Source organism: Monomorium pharaonis, chromosome 6 (assembly GCF_013373865.1).
Source record: "Monomorium pharaonis isolate MP-MQ-018 chromosome 6, ASM1337386v2, whole genome shotgun sequence".
In the NCBI taxonomy this organism is placed as follows: Eukaryota; Metazoa; Arthropoda; class Insecta; order Hymenoptera; family Formicidae; genus Monomorium; species Monomorium pharaonis.
Window position 1 is genome coordinate 23781134 of NC_050472.1, and position 25971 is coordinate 23807104.

The 25971-nt window shown below is 39.0% G+C and overlaps 1 protein-coding gene across 5 annotated transcripts in view; it reads left to right on the forward strand.

Annotated features, from left to right (window-relative positions):
* LOC105829567 (sterile alpha motif domain-containing protein 5-like) overlaps positions 1–25971 on the forward strand; it is a 219147-nt gene that overhangs the window by 105607 nt on the left and 87569 nt on the right. Inside the window, exon 2 of one of the 5 annotated variants that reach the window (XR_004963876.1) lies at positions 1717–1851. The exons of 3 other annotated variants lie outside the window; for them this stretch is intronic. Coding sequence is in view for 1 of the 2 variants with exons in the window: in XM_036288927.1 (XP_036144820.1) it covers positions 1717–1725 (9 nt within the window). In the remaining variant the exon portion in view is untranslated. Of the gene's footprint in view, positions 1–1716; positions 7693–25971 lie in introns of those variants that run through there. One more of the 5 variants, XM_036288927.1, reaches the window with a different exon arrangement.

The following is a 25971-nucleotide window of genomic DNA, read 5'->3' on the forward strand; positions in this document are numbered from 1 at the left end:
AGAAGAGACAAAGAAAAAAAAAAGAGAGATAATCCTTTTTGTCTGACAAGTTATTTTTTTAAGCGAATAGTATAGAGTACATGTAAATTGAGTATAAACAGTTCAAATCGATTTCACACATCATAAAGATTAAATTACAATGGAAATCTAGTTGTTGGCGCGATAAATTAATTGAATTAATTTATTATTAATGATTACATTTTCTCTCTTTTTGGTATGTTGGAGATGAAAGTGCATTTGAAAAATTTACTTAATGAGTCAATTTTAATTAGAGAAAACAAGGGAAAAAAGGAAAAGAGAGAAGAAAGAAGGAAGAAAAAGATAAGAAAAAAAATAGTATTTGATTTATTCAAAAAAACAACGGCATGATTTCTTCTCGTGAGGATTGTTCTTGTTCTTCACCTTTACTTCTCAGAATCGGATTCGACGAGCAAAAAAACGAAAAGAGTATCAGTCGAGCAAATTGGACGATTATTTATATCCCCACCTCTACCTACGTCGTATTCGAAGACGAAGTCCGTCCGTTGATCCGCACTCGTTCCAGCTCGTGTTCTCTCCCTCAACCCTTTCCCTCTCTTATCAAGATTCCTGATAAATCGATAGGGGACTTCTAATGGCAACGATTTTACGAAATGGCATAATAAAACGTATTTCATTGTATCCGACGAGCTCTACTGTCCGTACTCTACTGTCGCGCCAAACTGAAAAAGTCATCCGATTATTTCAGATCGCTGCGTATCACGGGATGAAGATACAGTTCCCGATACTCATCGACTAGAATTTTTGCGGGCTTGATACAAGATGTAAAATTTGCAAACGATAATAAAGAAGATCTGGAACAATCCAAGCTTTAAATCATAATGGCGACTCGTTTATCGATTACTTCTTGTAGTTGCAAGTTTTATTTCCCCAGAGACACAATGTGATGTGCCGGTAGTATGTCTGCTTTCTTAGTATTTTATTCATGTATACTCAGCGTTACGACCGTGTATTACGTTAGATTGCTGGCTAATCGATTAAACGCATGAAAAAAAAAAACCGGCAAGAGAAGGTGACAATGTATTTTGTTGGTTGTGTCGCAACAAATTTCTATCTTTCGATCGTATGTCGAGTGCAGCGTATCGAGAAGCAATTAACGTGTATGAAGTTGTATACGGAGCGATGCACTTTAGCTTCCGGAACAAATAAAAAGCTCTGACGATTGACGCGATCAATAAGCGCGCCTTTAACACGGCACGTTTCCTCTATTTTTCTCTCTTCTTTTAGTATCAGCGAATACACGGTTTTTAAAATTGTGTGTTTTTTTTTAATTTGTGACGAAAATCTTTATGGAAAGTACTTTATTCAGAAAATAAAAAATTTATATTTGGAATCATGTTACTTTTTAAACAAGGTTGTATTATTCATTTCGTGAATGGAATAAACTTTCATTGAAATGGATAAAAAAGTTGAATGCAATACATGGTAAAATAACATGTATGTAAAATACATGTAATTACTGGTTTTTTATTACTTTAAGTATTTTATTTTTTCTCTCAACTCATGAAAATTATTATCAAAATATGAAAATATACTTTTTTTTATGATAAAACTATAAAATTTTTTTATGTAAGCAAATTATATCTGTTTAACATGTGCTATATAATTTTATTTTAATGTTTAACATTTTGAAAATAAAGATATTTTCTAAACAAGAATGTTCTTTTTTCTGTGCAGGTAAGCTAATAGACTGAATTTAAAACTCCCTTTATTCACTGCTAATCCTGAAATGCTGAATTGGGAGCTGCCGATATCCTACCTTGTGAACATTGGGAATAGCGGTTAAGAGGGCCGAGAAGAGAAAAGTAGGCGGTAGGTATTGCACGCGCGCTGAGCCATCTAAATGCAATCTAAATCTAGCATTCGGAAACCTTTAAATCCTCAAGTCGTTAAATCCTTGGTAACCAAATGTCTGCTGTCAGCGAGTAAAAATTGTGATCAAAAATCAGTGACATGAATTTTGGCACCAGTATTTCCTAAATATTATTTTCTTACAAGTTGCGTAAACAAAAAGAATAACAGATTTATGAATTAATTTCCTTAAATTAATTTTCTTAATTGCTAAAAAAATTGTAGGAATTGCTTGTAATGCTTCACGTAGATTTTTTCTTTACATCGTCAAAACAAGTGTTAACTTTAATAAGTGTTTATACTTTTTTTAATTTACAATTCTTATAACATGAACAATTTTAAAAGCATTTGATTAAGAATTTAATGTTTTCGTCCTGAATATTAAAAAAAAAGTTGTTTAATTTTAATTGAAACGATTTTTATATTAACTTCATGCTGTAATATTGCAACGTAAAATATCCGTGAATAATTTTTGCTTCGTAAGCAAAGAGAGATCTCACGTTACTCCTCGATTCATCTCAAGCTTCCGTTTGAATTGCGAGGGGTATCAGCAGAATGACACTGAAGAACTGTTTCATTCTCAAGTGTTTCCCTCGCCTGCCGCAGCTCGACTATCGCCTGGAAAATTACCTACAGGCTTCCTCCTTTTTCCGTTCCCTTCACTCTCATGATCCTCGCTTTCTCGCTCGCGTTCTTTTTACGCAAACCCCAAAAGAAGTCACTACGCTGACTATAGGGAGGATTTGCGCGCATGACGTAATCTTGGAATCAAGAACAAGCGCTGATGCGATCGTTCGTGGGGTGTAAGTTATAGGGTGTATCTTGCAGTCCCCAAACGGCACGAATGGCGACGGCTACGTCTGCCTTCTATAAAGCCAGAACATTCGCTGGCCATACGGGCGATTCGGGTCTCTGATTGCAAAATCCGATCGATTCCCTTCGATTGGCCCATTCGTTGTAACGTCCGATGGAAATCGCTTTTGCCGCGCCAGAATCGCAGGTTGCCAATCTTCGTCGTTCCGCGGGCGATGTTGGGAGAACGAGATATAGAGATTCTATGCGTTCACGCTGACAAATGAGCCCCAGCCTTTGGGAAATGAGTGGTGACTCCGTTGCATGATTGCAATTATGCTCACAAGCTTATCTACGATGTTTGCGTTTAATATCAATCCTTTAGGATATAAATGGTTTTTTTCCTGTTTTTATACCATTCGATTTACGTTTTCCTCGATGAAATTTTGAATTGTGAAACCATTCGATTTTATCTATTCCAATGTTAGCTTTAGCCAATTGTTATACGATGTAATATACTTTTATTGTTCTTCTTTTGAAAAGTAATACAAAATTTTGAAAAAAATTTAATGTCCCTTTGATTTGAAACATAATTTTATTAAAATGTTTAACGTGTGAAAAGATAATATGTTGCATACTTTTACTTTTCACGTTTTATTACATTTTTTAAGATATTGAATCATATTTCTTTGGTCGCAACCTTGTACTTAGCTTTGATGCTTCACTTTCCCTAATCGCACCAGCCAGATGTGACATCGGCTTATCTCATTTTACATGAACAATAAATGTGATTCCCTAGCTTATGCGAGGACGGGATTTGGCAAAGCACTGAGTGGGAAAATACGAATGAAAAATTCTATCCTCGAGCTCTAGAAATATGCCGGTTTACGTTTAGAGATGTTATATCAGTTACAGTAGGGCAAACTGGATCGACCTCGATCTCCTTCGCCACCTGCTACTCACGTGCCCCGTTTTAGTATCAACGATTTTTCGTCGTGCCGTGCAAATCGCACGACACGTTTTGTTATTTCTCGTCGTTCGATACGGCGGAATAATAGAACGCTCCCGGATTCAACAGAATTCTATATGCTGCATATATTCGTAAGAATAACGAGGCGCGTGCATCGATTCTGTTAGCTGAGAGACATGTGCACGTAAAACGTAAACGTAACTTTTATAAATTTTACATATATACTATTGTAATTTTTTGGCAAGGTATAGAAGATTGTGTCGTCTCAATTATTATTCGTCACATTTTACAAAAAATTATCAAAGAGATAATTACATTATTTTGTTTATGTTTTATTATTCTTTATTATTGAGATTTTTATAATTATTCCATCTAGCAATTAAATTCAAGTTTCGATAAACTCTGTACGGCCAGTAGTGTCTTATATTAAATTAATCTATCCTTATATTAAATTGATTTGTGTTATTAATAGTATTACTTGGCGTTCTACTGGGAGTGAACGTAATAAAGTCTCTGTTTCAAGTGTAGAGGTATGGCTCAGGTGCGATCAGCCAGCTATTAAATTGCAATCTAAGTAGTCGCGCTATACCAACCACGATAGTCAATGCGCTATCGACCCAACGTAATGCGGCCATTGACGAAATAACAGCAAAACTTGGTGACAATCGGATACTCGCGAGAGAGAACTCGCCCAATCTACCCGCTTACGCTCGCTGCCGCTTGTTCCGTGCGCCATTATCGTATATTCCGCACGGTATCGAACTTCCCCTGCAACCGACCGCACACGACAGTCACCGATATCTACGGTGGATGATACTAACGAAGCAGTATCGCACTCATAAAATGTTCCCTTTATGGTGGTTCCTTTTAACGGCGGAAATACGCGCGTTGTCGTATCAGTCCGATACCGGTGAAACAAAAAAAATATGAAAAAAGCAGAAAACGATTGCCAAATAGCGCGCGCGCGCGCGCGCGCGGAGTTTTACCTATTACTTCTGATTTTTCGTCGCGAGTGAAATGACATATACATGAGATAAATACGAATCGAATTTCATTTATGCGCATACCCGCGCACGCAATGCGCGCACTCTGTGATGTTCCGACGTCGAAACTGCGGGAACCTTTCTGCTTGTGATAAATGGAACGTAAAATTTGCAGTGATGTAATAAATGTTAAGCGTCCGTGACGTTTGCACTTGTCCGGTATGTGTATGAGACATGATTTATACATTCTATTTATTCTCTCTTCAACTTTTACAATGAATTGCCGCAACGGCGCGATAATACGTGAAAGTGTTTAAGCTGTCGAGCAGTGTTTCAATTTTCCAAATTTATTTGTGCATTTCTTATTAAGAAATATAAAGAAAGCGTAATCGTAAAATTAAATAAATTATCTATGTTTTTCGATGGTGAATCAAATGTATAGCTTTAACGCGCGCATACTTGTGTTGTTGAACATATTATCTACTTGCGTAACGGCAAACTCACGAGATAAATTCTTTGATGTTATTGTAAGACTTGTGATAAGTCGGAATAATTCTTTCACGTGTAATTTATCACTGACGGAATCTCGCTACCCATTTTTATGGCCGGCTTCAGGTGGTTAGCGGAAATATCGAAGGAGGTCGGAAAACCTAGGAAATTTTTCATTCCGATTTCTACTGGAACACGGTACGCGTACCGCTTTCCGGCCTCATAAATCCTGCCAACTTTTGCTTCGCAACATCGCCAGTGTTACACAGTGGTAAAATACCTACCTCAAACCATAGAAATCGTTGACGTATGTACACGCTCGCGCGACCCCATTTACTCGGGTGCTTTGATTCTGGTGCTTCTCGAATTAACACCTTTTTTCCGTTAATATATCGTTCAGCTTATATACTCGATCTTTTCTATTAAATTTTCATGAACGGTAAGCAATTGTAAATGAAGAGCTCTAGTTAGCGTTTAGAATTTTTTATGTCTTTATTTGCATTTTTTGAACAACTTTTTGTAATTTTAACTCTTTAATCATAAATATACATTTATTTGAGTATTGAACTCGTCAAAAACTTCTTTTTGATCGATTGCGGAGTTATGTCTTTAGATGCTCTGCACTTGGATTGGTAACATTCCTTGGTGCGGTTATCTGTTCCGTCCAAATCTTTATTCAGTGGAACTTTCCGAATTCAGTAGCTGCAAGGTAGCATCGTGGCAGTCTCTTCGCCGGACGATGTGCACCATTGTGCACCATTCCGACACGTATTCCCATCCGTGCGAGTGCGCTTTTGAGACGCGTTACAGAAAGAGAGACTTCGGAGAGGATGTATCTCCGACGACGTCGATACTGATCTACTGACGCGGGGGAGCCTTAAACGGCCGGCAAATGGAATCTGACGGAGTAGAGAGGAAATGACGTGTGCTGAAACAGAAGTCTATACGTTCAACGTCGCGGGATCAGTCGTGTATAAGTGCACGTTTGTGCGTCCGCGTAGCACTCGGCGTAACGTATCTTACCTACGGTCTGGTGTTATCGTGGTTGCGCAGCTTGCTCTATTCCACGGTTACGAATACCTAGTATCTGGTATGTAAATTTATCGCGGAAGCCGCATAAGTTTAGCATACATTTCTTGTTTTCGGGTGAGCTATAGAGAATCACGAATACAGAAGAAGAGAGAGAGAGAGAGAGAAGAAAAAAGCAGAAAGAGAGAAAAACGCTGGGTAAACTTAGAGAGAAAGCAGAAAGAAAAGAGAGCAGGATACAAGCGATGGGACCGTGGAGCAGGAAAGAGTAAACGATGGGGACAGAACCACGTTACTTGAAGTGGTACGGACTTCTGTGCTCATCTTTTTTTTCCACTTCCAGTCTCCGCTTTACAACAACTCGTACGCGAACTGGCGACTGGGAGGAGAATACATGACAGGAGGAGGAAGAGACCGAGGTCGTGTATATCGTTCCTAGTTTTGTTTATAGTCTCTGCGTGAGGGTGGCTCATAGCAGTCAACGATGCGTTGAAACGGTTGGTCCGGACCATACCGGACTTTGCAAATGGGGATGCAAACTGGCTTGCCTCCCCTTGTTCATGGATCTTTGTGAGCGGATAACCCCGCCACAGGCCAGCGGTCATTTAAAGAGGTCGGTCATTTCAGGGTACCATTGTTGTTGCTCTTTCCATCGTGTCTTTCGACATGCCTCTTCTCACAAGTCACGCTAATACAAAATTGTATATCTGAAAGAACGAGCCAGCCGCACTAAATTGATTGTTCTTGGAAAGCATTATATATATAATTTAATTAATCAATAAATTTGTACTATTATATAAAGACCAAAGAGTTACGACAGATATTAAGTGGAAAATGAGTTGCAAGTGTTGCGGTATATATTAAACTTATTAAAGCATTATGTTCAATATCTTGAAATATTTTTCTGAACCACCGGATTTGCTCGGCATTGATCAGGAGAAGATCGAGATATTGTGGGACACGGGACCCGATTCGTTATTAGGTAATCCTCTCGATTCTGAATCGCTTCTCTTACTTTGGAAGATTAAGAGAACGGCACCGTTCGTTGTACACTTCATTGAAAAATGAAGCGCCGCGGGATATACTTCCACGAGACACGCGCGCCCTGTTCGATCGCCTCGCATGATCGCGAACCGTAAATCAGGCTAGTGATTAAGGCATGCTTGTACATACACCTACTGACAATCCAGCGATCGGGTGTGCGCGGACGGAATTTTCGACGGGATGAAAGCTGACGCCGCCACCGTCGCGGCTGGGGATAGCTTACTTCTGATATCGACTGCTTTCGGCGTTCAATATTTTATCTTTCGTGTTAGTTACTTGTCGATATTTAAGGCTAAACTATTGAGAGTAGAGAATATGGATATATCGGAGATATAACATGGAATTTCAGCCTTACAAATATACCTTCCGGATGCAATAATTAACGTTTGCCTGTTTAATAAACCGTACAACTGTCATATTATATTCTTGTTTCTTAAGATAGAACTTTTAGATTTTCGAAAAAATTATAATAAATCAATGAAAATTAAAAAAAAAGCAAAATGTATACTCGTTAACTTGATATAAATATTCTGAAATGTGCAGTATTCCCTTCATTATACTCTATGTTAATTTTTTATGTCACTATAATGTTACGGATAAGAAATACTATTTCTGATAAAGTATTGATTTTTCGATGAGTTTATTTCAAAATTTATAACAATCGTGTTCAAATTTACCTTATTCCACTCGTTTTCGATTTATTCCAACTTATGCCAAAAAATTGATTACCATTTTGCTAGACAGCGACATTGTTTTACCACTCGTTGCCGGGTTATAAAAAGAAAATGAAAGTCGTGCGACACTAAAAAAAAAATCAGAGGCTGATTCATTGAGCAAAAAGCTTACTTTGCTTTCATCGCATTTATACATTTATATGCGACTTTTCTCGTGCGACATTTACCTCTTGCATTTGATTCCATGATTACACAAGAGCTTCGTCTTCTTCCTCACTTTTCGCCTAAGATTTTGCATTGTGCGCGTCCATCTTTTTACTGTCCTTTTTGTATTGTTTTTATTTGAACAAATCTGTATTTTTGCACGATATTTACGTGCTTGCGTGTTTTTAATGTGCCCACGCGCGCGGTTTTAATGAGAAGCGTAGTTTTGCTATATTTTTCAAGAAATGAAAAGCGGAGATGATAAAAAGTTTTGACGTGGTGTGGAGAGTGCATTTGCTTTTCTGTACAGGAGAGTGTTGGTTACGTCATGGCTCCTATTACGAACTTTGCATCATTGCACTTACATATCTTCGGATCAGTTTAATCGATGGCTGCGATATTCATTTGTTCGATCGATTAAGGCAAATTAAAATAAATTCAACTAAAGTTTAAAATTAAAACATAATATACGATAATAAATATAGATTTCGACATTTTAAGATCAAAAAATTTGAATAAAATTGTCACAAAACGCTTCGACAAACATTGTGTTTAATTAAAAAATGCTGAATCAATTTGAAAAAAATTATAGCGCATATATTGGAAGCCGACAGTTGTATTTATTAGCATTTAAAACCAATGAATTACTTACAATATTGTTACAAAACGCAACATAATACAATAACCAAAAAGTTTTACATTTGCTGTTTTGTCACTGAGTAAAAAATGCAGTTTTACAATGGCGAGAGTTGAAAAATGTTTCAGCGCTAATCGAGCGAAGAGCGAGAATGCTTTGGAAAAAGATTTGATGTATATTTGAATTTACGAATAGAAATACAGAGAGGTACAGGTCAATAACGATTGCAATGCACGGAAATTAAGAATAATCGAATTTCAGGCATTTCGGACAACATGATAAAATCTGAATTGAATAAATAATTATTATTTATTATTACCGTGTTTTTACATTCATAAATATTAATTTTTATATATTCAATCAATTTCGGAAGATTATACATTGATAATATTCCATACTCATTAATAATTTTATTATGTCGAAATATTAATCTAACGGGACACGATGTCCTTTTCTAAACTCTTAACAATTATGTAGGTTAATTTAACATTGAAATAATACAGGAAGAGAACTTTTGCTAAAATTTGGCGGAACCTTTGACCTAGGTACAGATCTAAAAATAATTTTAGACGAATCGTGCAAAATTAAAATAAATATAGGTAGTATATATCAAGATAATTATACAGGATATTAAAACTGGTTGCGAAAATGTCAAAATTTTTTGTAACATTGTTTCATTCGATAGTACGTCTTTCGTATTTATTTAGATAAGTCAATAAAATTATTTCCAGATTTGCATTTATATATAATTAAATTTTTACATTCTTTAGGAAAACTGTTTTTTCCATATATTTTATACAAAAAGAGGGTAACAATTTATTAAAAATTTTTTATTGAAATGTGGTAAATGAATTCGTTAATTGAAAGAACACATCCATTATGATTATCTTTATTTCACGATTGTATGCGCTGCTACTTGAAAATTGGAAACAACGAATTACCAGGCAAAGACCGTCGGCGGCACATCTATCGGTTGTTTCCTCTTTTGCATCGCGAGCGTCTACACGAAATGCACGTATCTCTGGATGTGGTCCGCGAACGAGAGCGCGGCGAGAGATTGCGAGATTTTTAATTTGCGCAGCTGGAAGCAGGCGCCGGCAAACGTGTGCGTTAAACAAACGTCGGCACCGGCCATGCAAAACGACGACGGCGAAAGGAGTAGCGATGCGTTACGCGCGACGTATTGCGGAGAAACGCGGCGCGTAACGAGATGTGTAGGCGCGGAATTTGTTATCCGTACGTCTGCACATACGCCCGGCCGATATTTCACTCGATAAGCGCGCAGGATAGCGACGGTGGTTGACGGTGGCAAAGAGGGTGGCCGGAGCACCACCGACCAAGGGGTGGAGGGAAAGAGCTGGAAAGCAGATCGGATTCGCCCGTTATTGCTCCTTTGAATCGGAATACCGCGGTGATTCGTTCTCATCCCTCTTTTCCTTTCCCGCGTTCTCCTTTCCCCTCTCTACCCAGTTGTTCCTTTCGTTCTTTATCAGAAAGCGAGAGGAGTACCTTTCCATCCTCTCCCACCTCTCTTTTCCTCATACGCTGCCTGTGGAACGTACGCCGTCTGTAAATCTAGACGCGAATGCGTCTCTGTCCGGATTACAAATCGAAAGCGGTTTAGCTACTTGCCTTTCATAAAGAGGAACGAACACGTACGCATAGACATACGTCCAATCTCGGTCTACCTCCTCGGCGCTCCTGCGCTCTCTCTCCCGTTACCTCCGCGGTACGCTTCCTCCACCAGCGGGCCCCGCGTTCGTCTTTTACATGCGCATAGCAGCCGCGACTCGATTACACGGGAGAAATAAATCGAGTTCTACGTGAACTGACTTGACAATTCTGGAAAAACTCCGCCGGTAACCTGCGGCTCGTATAACAGACTTGTGGAATGTTAAGAAGACGCTCGCGCTCGGAAGAAGAAGTGCTCATTATGTACATATTCAGAAATTCCTGGCGTTCCCGCATGCTATCGTGACACGTGTTATCATTATGTGGTATCGTGGGCATGCGCTTCATTAAGATTGCTAATGACTGGCGGGTAGCAAATCGTAAACGCAGTTAATTATTATTTTAGACCTGGGGGGACCGCAAATTGTCTATTAATGTTTTATTCATGCTCACCCGACGGGCAACCAACGTTCGTGACGTAAAGAAAGAAGTAATTAATTTAAATGGATATTATTTCGTGATAATATCGAAATTGTACATGTGTAATTAATAACTTACAAAAATATACTGTTTTATTATACTTTTTTAACGGAGCCCTAATGTACGTTTAATATTTCTATTATATTCACTATTTTATAAAGTCATTTGTTCGACATTTAAAAAAAAAAGCTGCATATCCTTTGTTTTTGCTTTACGACTGCGCATTGCGTTTAATCTGAGCTATTGTGAATTTTAGTAGCGGCACGTTAATTTTACGATTCACCGACCTACATCTTTTTCTCCGGCGAATCTGCATTTTACTGGCGAATACACCAGTCACGTTTCCGAGGTACGAGAAGCGAACCGCATCTCTGGCTGGCGCTGATTCGCTGTAATATAAACGAGCCGGGAGTCTGACTCGCGACGGATACCACCGAGTCATTCGCGGTACGAATAAAGTCGAACGGCGCACGAGATATGAGAGAAGGAAAGCAGAGAAGATAAAAAAGAAATCAGGCGAGAAGAATTATCGAAAGAATAAGGAGGGAATATCTCTAGGCGGCAAAAGGAAGGAACACGGATCAACGAGATAAGCCCTTGAGGGCACAATCCAACGAAGCCGTGAAACAAAGCTCCCCGCGGTTCCGGAAGCGGCTGGTAACGTGACTCGAGTGATTCAGCGAAACCATAACACTACCTTACCACTCCTTGTCTTCACATTTCGCGTCTGTATAAGGCGCGCGTACGATAATCTGTTCGTACCGTGGACCGTGTACACGATGAGATGTGAGAACATTAGAAGCGTAAGGTCGCTCCGCGCCGATCCGATATCGGAAGTGCTTTCAAAGTTCTACTTGGCTAATGTTTACGGAGATTCATAGACAATGATAAAATTCTTTCTTTGATTGCCATTTCTCTCTTTCCTCTCTCTTTCTCTTTCTCCCCCTTGTTTCTCTCGACACTTTTTGTGTAATGGGATGTTTTTTAGAAATACGAATGGGAGGTCATTCGTATTTCTAAAAACAAGAGATTCGCGAGCATTACGCGGAAAGCGTCGAGGTATGCGGCTAAAGTCGAAGCGAAATATCTGGAGGTGGAACATATACACGCGAAGGAGTTGGAATCGGATCTCTGATAAATCCTTGAGGGTGCAATCTGGCCGAGTAGTGGAACAAAACGCGGCGCACCTGCGGACTAGGAAACACCTTGGGTAACGTGACTCGGGTGCTTCCCGATGAAACCATAATATTATCCGACGCTCTTCATCTCGTTCATCCCTGCGCAATCACGTGAGGGCGGAGTGGAAAGAGACGCTTCCGGATAGCTGGTGAAATCGGATCGCGGAAAGGGAAAGCGTTTCGGCAATCGCCATACCGGAGGAAGGTCCGGCACCGTTAGGGGAGATGTCCGCTTCGCGAACGAAGCGGATTACTGGTAAATCCTAAACACTGGCGCACTCCGATCATTTATCGCCGATAAATCGCCGGGCGTGCCGTTTAATTCCGTTAAAAATATATGTATACATCTCTTGCCCGCCATACGTCACGTCGTTTGTGCGAATCATGAATATGCGCGATGAAACCGAGAGGGCAAATAGCAAAATCACATATTTCACCTGGATGCTTTGCGCTTCATACACAAAGGTATGATTTTGCTTTATTTATGATATTCAAATATAAAGAGGAAACGATCGATTGCGGTTTTGTATTTGACAAGGTTTGTTATTGCTACTACTAGGTGTATTACTATGATGGAATTATTAACAATATGATTAAATAACCTTCGATTAATTTGCTCACCTGAATTTCCATTACTATGGTTCGCGGTTTCATGTAACTTATATTTCAAAATATACGCGAAATTATTTTATTCACTTGAAGTAATGATGAAAATTAAATCACGTAGGAATTTTACACGAGTGTACCACCGTAAACTATTCAAATTGCTTACGTGTAACTTTTAATTTATTTCCCTGTGAGTTATATGCAAGTGATACGAACTTTTATGTCAGCGACCAATCTATATGAAGACATTTAAGTTGGAAATCTATCACGATCTTTATGCGATTCTATTCAATGTTTTTTGAAAATGTGTGTGTATCGCCTCAAATCTTAATTTACCATATGGTAAAGTAAACCATCACGGTGGTGCAAGCTTGTCGGCTTTCGCAGTTATCTCGTTTTCCTTTACATCGTCAGCGATTTTGTGCCAATGCTATATGATCGCGAATAAATTCTCTGGGATGCAATCTGGTCAACCTGTGACAGTGGCTCGTATCCCGAACACACATTTATCAAAGATGCAACATCTAGCCCCATTTAATCTGTACAGTTGAAACGTCACATCTTTGATAAATGCGAGCTCTAGATACACGAATTTGGATACACAGCGCACTTGTACGATCTTGAAAGCGCAGCCATAATAATTATGCGTCGATGAAAGCCAGCTGTCATTGCCTCCAACTTCAACATTTTCCTGTGGCTGAATTATCGACTATCAATTATTATTACTTGCACAAACCTCTTTCTCAAATATTGTTTTCAGACATTTATTATTTATCATTAAAATTACATACTTTGATTTTCATATAGATTTTTACACGTAGTGTGCGCATAAATTGACAGCATTTTACATCGCGTATTTTTGAACAACGAAAACGAACGTCATTGTTGTGCAACATCTCGCGGAACGTTACCCCAGCGTACAGGTCTCAAGTGGCGAATAAATCTGAAATAAAGATCCTCAAGAGTGCAAACTAGACAAATTGGCGGAGTAGAACACGAGAGAGAGAGAGAGAGAGAGAGAGAGAGAGAGAGAGAGAGAGACAGAGAGACATGCGCACGAACGGTAACGCGACTCAGGTGCACCAATGAAACCATAATATTATCCCACGCTCTTCATCCCCGTCCCCTCGAGGCGGCTCTACGCTTCATCCGCGCCGGACGAGAGCGAGCGCCCGGTGAAACGTACGTTGCACGGATGCACGCCGCCGCATCGCGGTGTGCGCATGCCATAGGATAGATATAGATAAAGAGATATAGCGGTCGCACGGAGAGAGAGAGACGCGTTAAACGCTACCGCGCGTCCGAGGAGACGGAAAGTTCAGCCCTCAACCCTATTCTATCCCGTCTTGTCTTGTCGGATTTAAAGCGCGGTGAACACGGAGGTGGCGAGGCGTACCGCGAGCGGCCTGCCCCTCGCAATATTGCCTCTAACTTAAGCCTTGGAAAATTGGCTCATTCATCTCGCTTGCGGAGACACTCGCCGATGTGATATCACGCTTGGAACAACACTTTCTGAAAGAGGCAACTTCCTCACGATTCTTCGCTTATTGAGCGTTTTCTTCTCACGATGAATGACTGTAAGATGCCTTTAGGAGAGCTAGTCACTTGTCGTCGGCGAGCATTAGCGCGTTTTCAATTTTTATAATCAAAACGCGGTTTAAAAAACGCGGTTGATCGATTTATTGTATTGTCATGCAGAAATTAATATTTCTCAGTAATAAAAACAGAGAATATAAAGCTATTAAACAATATCTAACCGTATTGCTGAAAAGGCTATCTCTAAATTTATATAAAAGTATTTTATTGCTTTAAAATTGGATTTATATCCACAGACGTGTTCACTATTTGTCGGCTAGACAAATGGTCGTTTTTTTTTTAAATTTTATAAACGCTAAACGAGTTAAAAACGAGCTTTGGGAATTGACTTTGCGATATACGTTTTTGCTTTGTTACTGTTATAAAAAAATGATACAAATTGATCTCAAACGGGATGTATCGCTGCGTTTTGATACTAACGCGCGAGATAATTAATATATTTATTAATTACACGTGTCTCACGTCGTGTCATCCACAAACATGCATGTGTAATATCAATATTCATACGTCACGCGAGGGCATTAAACTAGCAGCGTATTAGCGCACGTCATTATTCCCGTTAGCTTGTAACTGCTATATCTCTTGCTATATATCTCTCGCGAACGAGCACATTTTATCCACGTCCGGAAATCCACGTCCCTCGTTGGGAGTTGTCCGCGAGACGAGAACTTCCGTCGAAAATACAACCGACGAAATAATTCTCAGCTAACTTTTCGCACCAACGGCGCCGGTACGGTGGGGTTTTTCCTGCTCGGAGGATTCACAAAGTAGATAATCGCATGAACGCGCGGAGAGCGTCGAGCGGGGGAAAAAGGAAAAAGCTGTTCTCGCGAAGGCCGTCAGTCAAGTGCGTAACGCAACGAAATGTCTGATTCCAAGAGTTCGCGGACTCATTCTCGGAGTTCGAGGGCGAGCGGTGAGTTCGATCAGGCGTAAAGGATGGTTAAGGACAGGCGGACGGAAGGTAAGATGAAACGGGATGAGTTATCTCGACGGTGGCGCAAGCTTTCAGCCCGCGCCGTAGATGTTTTCAGCCGTTGCGTAATTTTCGTTTTGCGTTGTGAAAGTTTCTACAAGGTTTGCATCTTGGGTTTGCGCCTCTCCTTCTTTTCCTTTCGATATCAAATGGATTTTCGCATTTTACTGAAAATCAACGCGATTTCGAGAGCATACAAACTGTCACCCTATTACCATATATTTCGCGATTTCGATGTCTAAATAAATTAAAATTAATTACATTTGTCTTAAAGTCCAAGTATCAATTATTATTACTTTTGATCGATTGGTGTTATACTGGAGATACGATTAATAATGTCGCTAGAAAAGTCCAAAATTTCTATTGTGTAGGTGTTTCGCCTATAAACCGAAAGGGGTGAACGCCTAAGCTAGCAAATATATCGTCCATTCTCATTCGATTCGCCCCTATTCGGTCAATCTCTACGGCCAAACGGTCTATTTTAATTGAATTTTCAGGAAAAAGGGATGGTCTAAATTGACGTCTACGAGGGAATTCGACGGAAGGGGAGGGGGAGAGGAGGTTAGTTCTCGCGTTCATACGCTCGTTCGTTCATTCGTTCGTTCTCGATTGTAGCTCGCGGCTGGAACCACCAATAAAGTAATTTCGGTTAAAGGCAATCGCGCCAAAGGTACTTCACTTACTCGTCCTCTCGAAATGCCATTAAATGCCGAGGGTATCGGCCGTAAGGACAGTCAAATGTATTCGCGAAAAACTATATTCGCACGCTTTTCAATGATGCTAAAAATGGGCAAGTGAAGTGAAATTACTGTAAAATGAACGTTTGTTATAATTAAAAATTTTTATTTCGTCCTTTGGAATGTTTAACGAAGATTTAATGACAGAAAATGATATAAAACAGTCAGATTTGTTATTTAAACTTGCTTTAAATACGAGAAGCTTTGCATATCAGTAAGCTAACTAAATCTTGAGGAATAGTTTTTGTCGTGATTTATTGCAAGAGATGCGAAAGGTACATTATAATAAATTGTGATTCTTTATTTCAGTGATTCTTTTTTTACAGTGTATATGATCTGATCGACACGAATATGCAAAAAAGGATCATTAGCATTATAATGCAACTGATTGACACATTGTGTCAATCAGATGCATTATAATAGTATCATTGACGCTTTTGATTAGTTGTCGCATTTGTAACCTAGACTTCATCTATAATATCTCGAAAATGATGGATTCTCTCTCTCTCGCTCTCGCTCTTTCTCTCTCTCTCTCTCTCTCTCTCTCTCTCTCTCTCTCTCTCTCTCTCTCTCTCTCTCTCTCTCTCTCTCTCTCTCTCTCTTTCTCTCTCTCTCTGTCCAGGAAATCGTTATCCAATGATATATTTACATGTATTTTACCTTTGCAAATTGCATCAATGACATTATTTGAATTTTGTTTACTAAAATTACGCGTAATCGATTTTGATCATTGCTTTTTCAATTTAATTTGTACGAATAATTTTCTGGATATTTGAGCTACAATGCCCTCTCAATACGTACTTGATAATAAAAAATTCGTGTTGGAATTATAACAGAATGCCGCTTAATGTATCTCCAATATCAGCATTTTGATTGTCATCGATTTTACAAAATTTCAACATACGCTATTAATGGTTATTATTAACTTTATAATTATATGTAATTCTGGAAGTTCAAATAATTTCTTCTTTTTTTAAACACAATTAAATTTTTATTTAGATTGGTAATGCAGAATTTCAGTGTTATATACACTGATTTTGTTACAGTGTAATACATAACATTTATGCGTGTATAATACAGAATATTCCATTTTAATTAATCTAGTCAATTTTCTCTGAAATTATTGATGGTACGAAAAATATTCTAATTAAAAGTGAAATAATGAATCGATTGGTACAAAGAAAGCACAGTTGGTTTTGAAGGAAATATTCTTGTATCAAAATATATGCACATAAATTGACGCATAGCGATTCGTTCAAATATTGAGCCTATCAAGAATATCACTCGTTCAAATACTGGTGACAACTATTTCCAAATCAATTTCAGCTACAATACGAGATGTCGGAAAATGAGTAAGATCTCGCGTTCCTCGACTTCTCAGGTACATCGATATCTCACTCTACCATTTGCGGAATCCCCTATAGAAATCATCAGAGTGCGAAGTGGAGAACTCTTTCTCTCGATAAAATTGCTCGCCGCGCAATGATAATTTAAGTAGCGAATTTATTAACCATGGTGCTGAAACCAAGTATGAATTTGACATAAATTGAAATTAAAAAGTTAAAAAAGAATATTAATGGCTTTTCAAAATAGGAGATAATTGATTTGTCACTATAACGAGTCGATGGAAAAATTAACAGCCGATTGATATGTATATGATGCTGCATGTATATTTTCTTCGGTAATAGACATGGTTGCGTTGACGATTTGTAGCGTTGCATATGCTATTTCGTAATTCATAAATGGAGCACGCATCCTCGCGTAAAAACTTGTCAAGTTTATGCATAAACACGGGAAATCGCAAGCATTTCAGTAATATGTGCACGAAATCATTGTTGCAGTTAAATATGAAACATAAATGAATAATTGTAACGTGCATTTTATTTCAGCATTGTCATGCGGAAACAATTTTTGCACGTTTATGGTTGTTATTATATGTAAATTATGCATTGTTCAACATACAGTTAATAATACAATTGCATGTATATAAAAACTCATGCATTTAAAAAAATTTAACGGTTAATTTAATAATAATCTTAAAGGATTTATATACGCTGTTTAAATTAATTTATTTTGAATGTATTAAAAAATTTTAATCTTTATAGAAACAGTTTTAATAGTTTTTCTTTTTTGACTGATTCCTTAATCTTTTAACTTTCTTTTTTCAATTCTTTTAATTTTTTTTAATATTAATTTTTTTACTCTCTCTGGAGGAAAAATTATATAAATATCAATGGACCGAACAGAAAACAATATAACCAAAAATAGGGGCTTTATTTTCTTTCCTTTTCCAACAGAAAAAGCTATCATTTGGAAACAATGACGCACGTCACATGGACGGTCTGTTAAGAGCAGCTTTTAAAAATGCTCATCTTTTACATATAACTTTGTACGTGATAAAAGGGAAGTCATTTACAGCGCAGCTGCTACAAATCGCAAACGATTACGTGTACGGATCGGGCTGTGATATAGAGGGTCGGTGGATCTACGTTGCCCAGTTGAAATAGGTTACAATCGTAGAAGAGCACCAATGTTCTGTCCGACACTGAATTGTGCCGTTTGATATCGCAATGCTGAGTTCCGGGCACGTTCTTCGTACAAAACGTTATTTCGTACGTGGGAAGTACCGACTATAAAACTGCCACGATATCTCAGAATAGGAAACAGGTCTCTTCCTGTTGGACAGGAAGCTGTTGAACCCCAATTTGCTCCGAGCGAACAGCACGATATGTAGCAGCTCGCAATAGTTAGGTAATTTTAAGACCAGTAATCGTGTTTTTTTAATATCTAAGTTTGCTGTTTAAAATGTTATAAATACACAAATTATACATAAATCAATGAAATACATTGTTTCGTTAACGTGAAACTAAAATATATAATGAATTATAGTAAAATATTATTTTAAAATAATATTTTACAATGTGTTACAAATATTTTGTAAATTTCTTACAAATAGTGTATCTGTTTTGTTTCTTTCTTTATGATGTTTGCTGTATTTTCACTGTAACTTCCTTGTTTTACTTTCTGTACGATATTGGTTATCACTTCCTATAAGATATTTTTCTTTATTACATTATTTATCGATTTATAAGGCTCTTACTTAAAGCAATATATTGCCGAATAAATTTGTGAAATCTAGTTTGCCGAAGGATAATAGCTTAGAACACAGGATACCAAGTGCCTTGTCCTATTATTAAGAGGACAAGCGACCGTCTCGCATGTCGATCGACCATCGGCCGAATCGCCGCCACGGCTGTCTACGTCGCGACGATACGGCCAGTTCTCGTGATATCGTATTCCTTCCTCGACACGAATTGCGCAACAAAATTACCACTCGAAATTGGAATTATCCTAGAATTACCATCGCCCCTAGGGTGATCGCGGGATTGTCTGTGTATCGATGTGTACGGAAGCAAAAGCAGTGCTCCCACTAACGGCCCCGCAGCACGCACAGGTTTTCGCGGACTTCCTCGTTCGTCGACGGCTCGAGTGAGCGCCAAACGTTTTGTATTCAACACGACTGTGTTCGCGTTTAGCCGCAGAAAGAAGGGAACAAGGAAACATGTCGCGCAGTGCAATTTTGGACAGGTGAGACAAGAGGCTGTCAAAAGAAATACGTGATGTCGATCAAGATAATGGTCGGCCCAAATCATTTATTTGAAGCGCTATGTATAGGTATATGTACTAACGATGTGTATCAGCTGAACTCAATTTACGTACATTAAATACGCTTTTTTATTTTTTTATAACAAAGGCATTCAAATGGAAAATTGTGTCATCGTAAGGCGATTCGATGACTTTTTCGTAGATACACTATTTTTATGTGATAACAAATATTTTTTAAATATTTGCTACATTATGTTGCTATTCATTATGTTAAATTTTTAATTATTATACATATGTGTCAAAGATATATATATATATATATATATATCTTTGACACACATGTTAATAATTTAAACATAATTTTTTACAAAATATTACTTTTAACGAATTAATAATTTTGATGTCGAAAAGTACATATTAAAAATTTATTTTTGCTTTATATGTTGGTGCATAATGTAATAACATTATTACAATATTTGTTCCAACCAGAGCTTTATTGTTTCAAACATGATTATACAAAATAATTATAATTGAAAAGATCTATCGGACGTTAATTGTGCAGAACGATTTTTGACGGAAAGATTTAGGTCGAATTTAAACGATTCATGATTGTCATTTGTTACCTTCGATCTTTTTACGTCATCCGACAAAAGGAAAGCTCACGATGAAGAAAGATCGATCTGGACTTTGGCAACTCCTTCGAAGACTTTCTTAATTACGAGCGGGACGCGATAAGATTGGGACGGGGAAAAGAGGTTGGACACAAGACTTTCATCTAAACGAGGAAAGTATCGATTCCTACTTCCACGAAAGGGAATCTGAAAACTTTTATCTTAATTCTCATAGCCCCGCTAAAGTCTATTGTTCTATCGTTTCCGTCTCTGCTCTCTCGTTTAACTCACCATTGCTCGATTAATCTACCATTCTTTTCTAAGGTTTTTGAAATGGAACGATGCAGTTAAAATGTCCATCATCTTTTCGAACGATAATTTTATTCGCGCAGTGTAATTCGAAAATATATCTTCCAATTAGCTATCAATTTAAGATTTTACTAATTGTTGTACATTATATATAAATATACATAGTTTAATATTTAAGAAGCTTCTTCATAAATAGTTTTGTCACAGAACAGTACGGATTTAATTAAATTGAAAGTTATGATATTTAAAGTTTAAAACAACTAAATGCATTATATTTGAAATTACAAGTAAATTGTTTTTCAATAATTAATTATTTATTAACTTTAAGAGTATCAAGTATTTCAAATATCTCTAGTTACATAAACTATCGAAGATAGTAATCAAAGAAAATACTTTTACATTTACAGCTATTACACAAATGATGAATACATATATGTATAAATAAATTGTAACCAACAATTTTTTGAAAGATTTTATTAATAATTTATATATAAAATAAACGTTTTACATACACGCATTATGGAATGTACCTAGCACATCGTGATATATGGTACAAGCATGTATTCGTATATTACATCCATTTGGAAATTTGCATCTCCGAATCAGTTTGATAACTTAGCGCGGCTAATATGTTTACGTCTATTAGCTTATTTGGTTAACAAGCAGTCGCTGCGGTGACGGAAACTCGCGGCGTGCGTGTCAGACAACTGGCGCACACTTGCTGAACACGAGTTAGATTCGCCGGCGTGCAACCGCTTTAAACCTGGAATCCGTGCGTTTACGTCCGTCGGGCGGAAGTGCTCGGCGGCAATTTCGCCGCGATGCCAAATCCGGCGAATCTGCTCGCCGCTCATCACGCTAATGCATTATAATCCCGGGCGTAGACGGAAGCCGAGGAATCGCGCGTGGCGGGTGTTAAGCAACTGTGCGCGGGGATGTAAAGCCCCGAGAGCGTTGTTCCTTACCCTGTCTTTCATCGCTCGTGGAGCGATCCATGGAAACGACGCGTGAGATATCTCTCATCTTCCAAAGTGAGTCGCAACTTGTGACGGCGCTCGTCGACCAGCGGGAGTCTGTTAACAATAACGACGATGCCGCGTAAAAAAATATTTGCCGTTGTAGCAAAGTATTTCCATTCATCTTCCTTAGCGGAATATAGCAGGATTTATTGAAGCGTAAATCTATGCGTTAAAGCGTCAAAAATATGGGGCACTGCGAAACGTGTGATTCAAGATACAACTTAATACATTCGATGTATACCTTTTGTATTTTATCTACCTCTTCTTAATGGAAACATCGTTTTCGTAGAACACAGGCGAGGCCTGTATCACAGATAATGTCGGTTGCGATATGTAGCTTGTCCGTTGTAGATAATCGCGGCTCATTAAGCTGGGTATTGGTTCATTAAGTAATAAACCTAGCCGGCTAATTGACGACAGCTCCCCCGCCCTCTTCTCCTCCTTTCCTTCTTCCGGTTAAACCTAAGCAGCGATCGAAGATTCGTGCTGTTAGGAGGCCAAATCTCCGAACCGTATCAGCTAAAACGGGTCGCTCATTAACTTCTTCTTTGCCTCTCGTCGTTCTTCTGTCTCTCCTCTTTTTTTTCATGTTTTTTTCTGTTTCTTCAACGACCTTCCTCCGCGCCACGCATATGGCGGAGGATGCCGGCGTCGATCGGAGCACATATGACTTCCTCGAGGCGTATCCGAAGGATGCAAATTAGGCCGCCGGGCTGAGCACAAACGTTTATCTAGCTCGCCATTGGCCTAGATAATCCTTTGTTCACGTGGTTAGTTACAAGGGATTTGGTTTCATCCGATATCCTGGTACGTGCCGCAATCACCACCGCAAAGCGACGCCGCCGTGCTGCTTACATTCACTTCGAATCGAGCGTATCTTTTTACGCGATCCGATACAGCGACTCTAGACTGTCCTCGTTCAATGTTTGAAGAATTCTCATCCAGATTAGCAGATTGGATGAAGGTATCTCTTTACTTTCTTTGAAGGGACGCTTATTGGCTTGTGCTCTTTTGCGGGGAATTTGCGAACTTTGCTGCAGCGAATGGCGCGCGTAACTACAAAATTGCCAGTCTCGGAATTTTTGCCGAACTGGCGTGTACAAAAGATCAACAAGATTAGGGTAATGGACTCATGGTCTATTCATTGTAACCAAACTCACACACAACAGAGCACTTTGCGCTACCTGGGAAGAGGACCAATAAGAAAGAAATATAACATTACCGGCGCAGGCGACGAGTGCACGTGACGTCGTGTTGAAAGTTAAAGCTAAAGGGATAAATTTCCATTTCCGTGCCGCAACGCACGTAGAACGGATCTATTTTACGAAGAATTTCTATTTGCCGTAGTTTGTGTGCCATTGTGTTTATCTCCACTTTTCGCTTACTGACTACGGAAAGAGCCGACTCGAGTGGAAAATGGAAAGTCAAACAGGCAAGCTCGGAGAACACGATTCCCGTACACGTCTAAGGATAGGCAAACCTCCGACCCCTTTCGTTTTCAGACGCGAGCGCGCAATCTGGCATATAATTTAGATTATTTAGAATGCTGCTACTTGTATCGTGAGCCTGCGCGGAGTCGCTGGAAAAAGAAAGAGACGTAGAGGAAGATCGATTCTTCCGCAGGTGCACGCACGTCTTTAGGTGTAAGTTAAGCACGTCTTTTTCTTTTGTCAATTGTCAAAGGACACGATAAAAAGCATCTTCGATTAAATGTTACACGCCACCGCCGGCGACAACGGTATGTACGGCAATTACTTAAGAAAGTTGCTGCGCGATGGTCTTTCAACTTTCGTTGCACATCGAGAATGTGCTTCCGAACGAAAAACTTGCGTGTACCTAGTTCGGTTGCAGGTGCACGCCGCGCTGCAGCTGCCTCTGTGGTACGCGCTACATTGTATTTTATTTATATCTTTCTTGCGATACACATCTCCATCTTCCTTTCTTCGTTTTTTTTTTTTCCCGAAAGTTACTCCCGCAAAGAAGATACATTGTTTTTGTCGCGATTGCAATAAAGCATCTGTGACATTCGGATGCCATTTTATTCGTGTATTCGCTGTACGAAAAAGACATTAAAAATGTGTAAATTTCAATACTTTGAATACTGATAAAGAAGCACAATAAAATTCAAAGTGGGAAAGAACATTAACTAAACAATACTTGAAAAAAATAGTTTTTATTTGTGTAACAGCTGCTCAATCGAAATAACATAACGATTTGTTAAAATAAAAGTAGAACGAACATATTATATTATTATCACAATTATACTGCATATTAACATTAAAGTCACTTCTGGAACTAAAATGTGTTTCCTCTCTCCTCGCGAACATTTAATCTTCGTGAAACAACTTTATGGACAATGCTTTATCAGAAAAGATTATATGGTAACGGCTATGTATTACGATAAGATACTTGTACTGCAGGAAGCTGGAGAGAACAAAAGTCCAGAAACGCATTAGTCTCGATCGTTTGCTACCATTCAATTCGCATCTCGAGAGATTCGCGCACAAGGAAGCTGAAGATGCGCGATAAGGCACGCTGTCGGCTGTTGGGCAAATCGCTTTGTCATCGAAAACGAGCGTACCGTCGGTTGCGAAATTCACGAAATTCGGTTCGCGTCAATTACGGGAAAACGCGAAATGCGTACGCGCGTACGTGCCGAAAGGAAATTCCCGAGCGAATTTCTCGCCGCGCAGCACCTATTCGCTGAGCTACGAAACGCCACGTTAAAACACGTGGAGTGCGACTCGATGTAAAAAGTGGATTAACTAGCCCGACAAGCCGCCGCCATCTTGTTTCTTTCTTCGCTTACCAAGCGAGATTCTCGTCTCGTTCCTTGTCGGCTCTTCTGACTCTTCCGCTCGCATGTCCAATTTTTTTTTTTTTTTGTATCTACCTGCAAGTTCCGTTCTCACGAATCATCAAGGACGGTTTCATACTTTCAAGAAAAAGGGAATCGTTTACATTGCACATAAAGTTAGCCTTAACTGTTCGCATAAAACAAGCTCGAGTGTTCGTTTGAGTACTCACTTCACTTTATTTCACTATACTTTCGGGAATGAGTTTTAGAAAAAAGATTGATATCAAATTTAGTCAGACGTGATAGTTTAGGATAGAAATACTGTACAGCTCGAATGGGAAATAATAATAATAAAAACTAATGGCTAATGTTATACAAATTTTTCGTACGAACAATTTTGTAATATTACATCTAATCTGAAAAATAACGCTACATTCTTTATGTTAATATCGTATACTTATCTGTATAATTATTCCGTTTTCTATTTGATGTTACAGTGATGTAATGCAAATTTTAAACTCGGTTTTGAAGATATTGCTCCTGACGCGAACGTCATCCATTACTTGCGTTGTAAAATTACTATTTTAAACGGTGGCTGGATGCTTCATTAAATCTTGCCTTTAATCAAACGTGCGATTTAGCGTACAAACGAAAACTCGGCACGCCTGGAATGCACTCTGTTGTCATAACGCGTACCTTCACTAGGAAATGTTAAACAATTCACGTATATCCCAACTTGAGACAGCGTAATTTATTACAAGCAATGTACTTCGATGCATCATAAATCTCTAATCAAGGAGAAGCCTCATAAAACTAGTTTAATTTCGCAATTGCCGTAAGTTTCTGAAACGTCTCTGGAAGATGAGAGGTAGCGTTTCTTTCGCGCAAAGAGCCCACTTCTCTTTAGGAATTTCGATTTGATTCCTTTCCGAAACTCCCTTCTGTACTTCGTCAGAGAAACAAAATGCACTTTACTTAATCCCAGCGGCACGAATGGAACCGGGAGGTTTGTCGACTCTCTTCTTGCAATTGCATATGCATGCCACGGCTTAGCGAGGTATAAAAATACTTTCTCGCGGACGACGACGTCTCGTTGATGACGCGCCCGGAGAATCTTTACGAAGTCGAGACCGTGACGATATTTTTCTTCGCTCGTTACGATTATTACTGCCGCCGGGAGCGCGCCTGTGCAATGTTCGTCGCGTGAAAGAGCGACAAATGTATATACTACATATTTACGCGAGCGTCTGAAAGTTTTATCGTCCGCGTGAGCGAGACGTTCGACGACGATCGAGCGTGGAGGGATTCAGGGAGGATCGAGGACACCGTCGTCGCGAGAGCGCGTGCACGAGAGTGAATATTACATCTCTCGACCGCTCTCTCGGAAGAATTGTGCAGACGTGTGCCCTCTTTCCGTTCGGGAAACAGACCTTTGTCATTTGTCACGGCATGAAATATAAGCGGGTCGATTTCTGCAAAGACGACGACGACGACGGAACGGCGAGCTTTGATCTTTAGTGCAACATGAAATATGCGCAAGCTCTGATGTACACAGAGAGGTTTAGCATTTCGGAGATCAGGTGACTGACCCAGGGGAAGGCATTTAATCGCGCTGGTGACGAGTCAGTCGCTGAGAGTGTACGTGAAAACGCTGGGCTCATTATCTTTCGCGA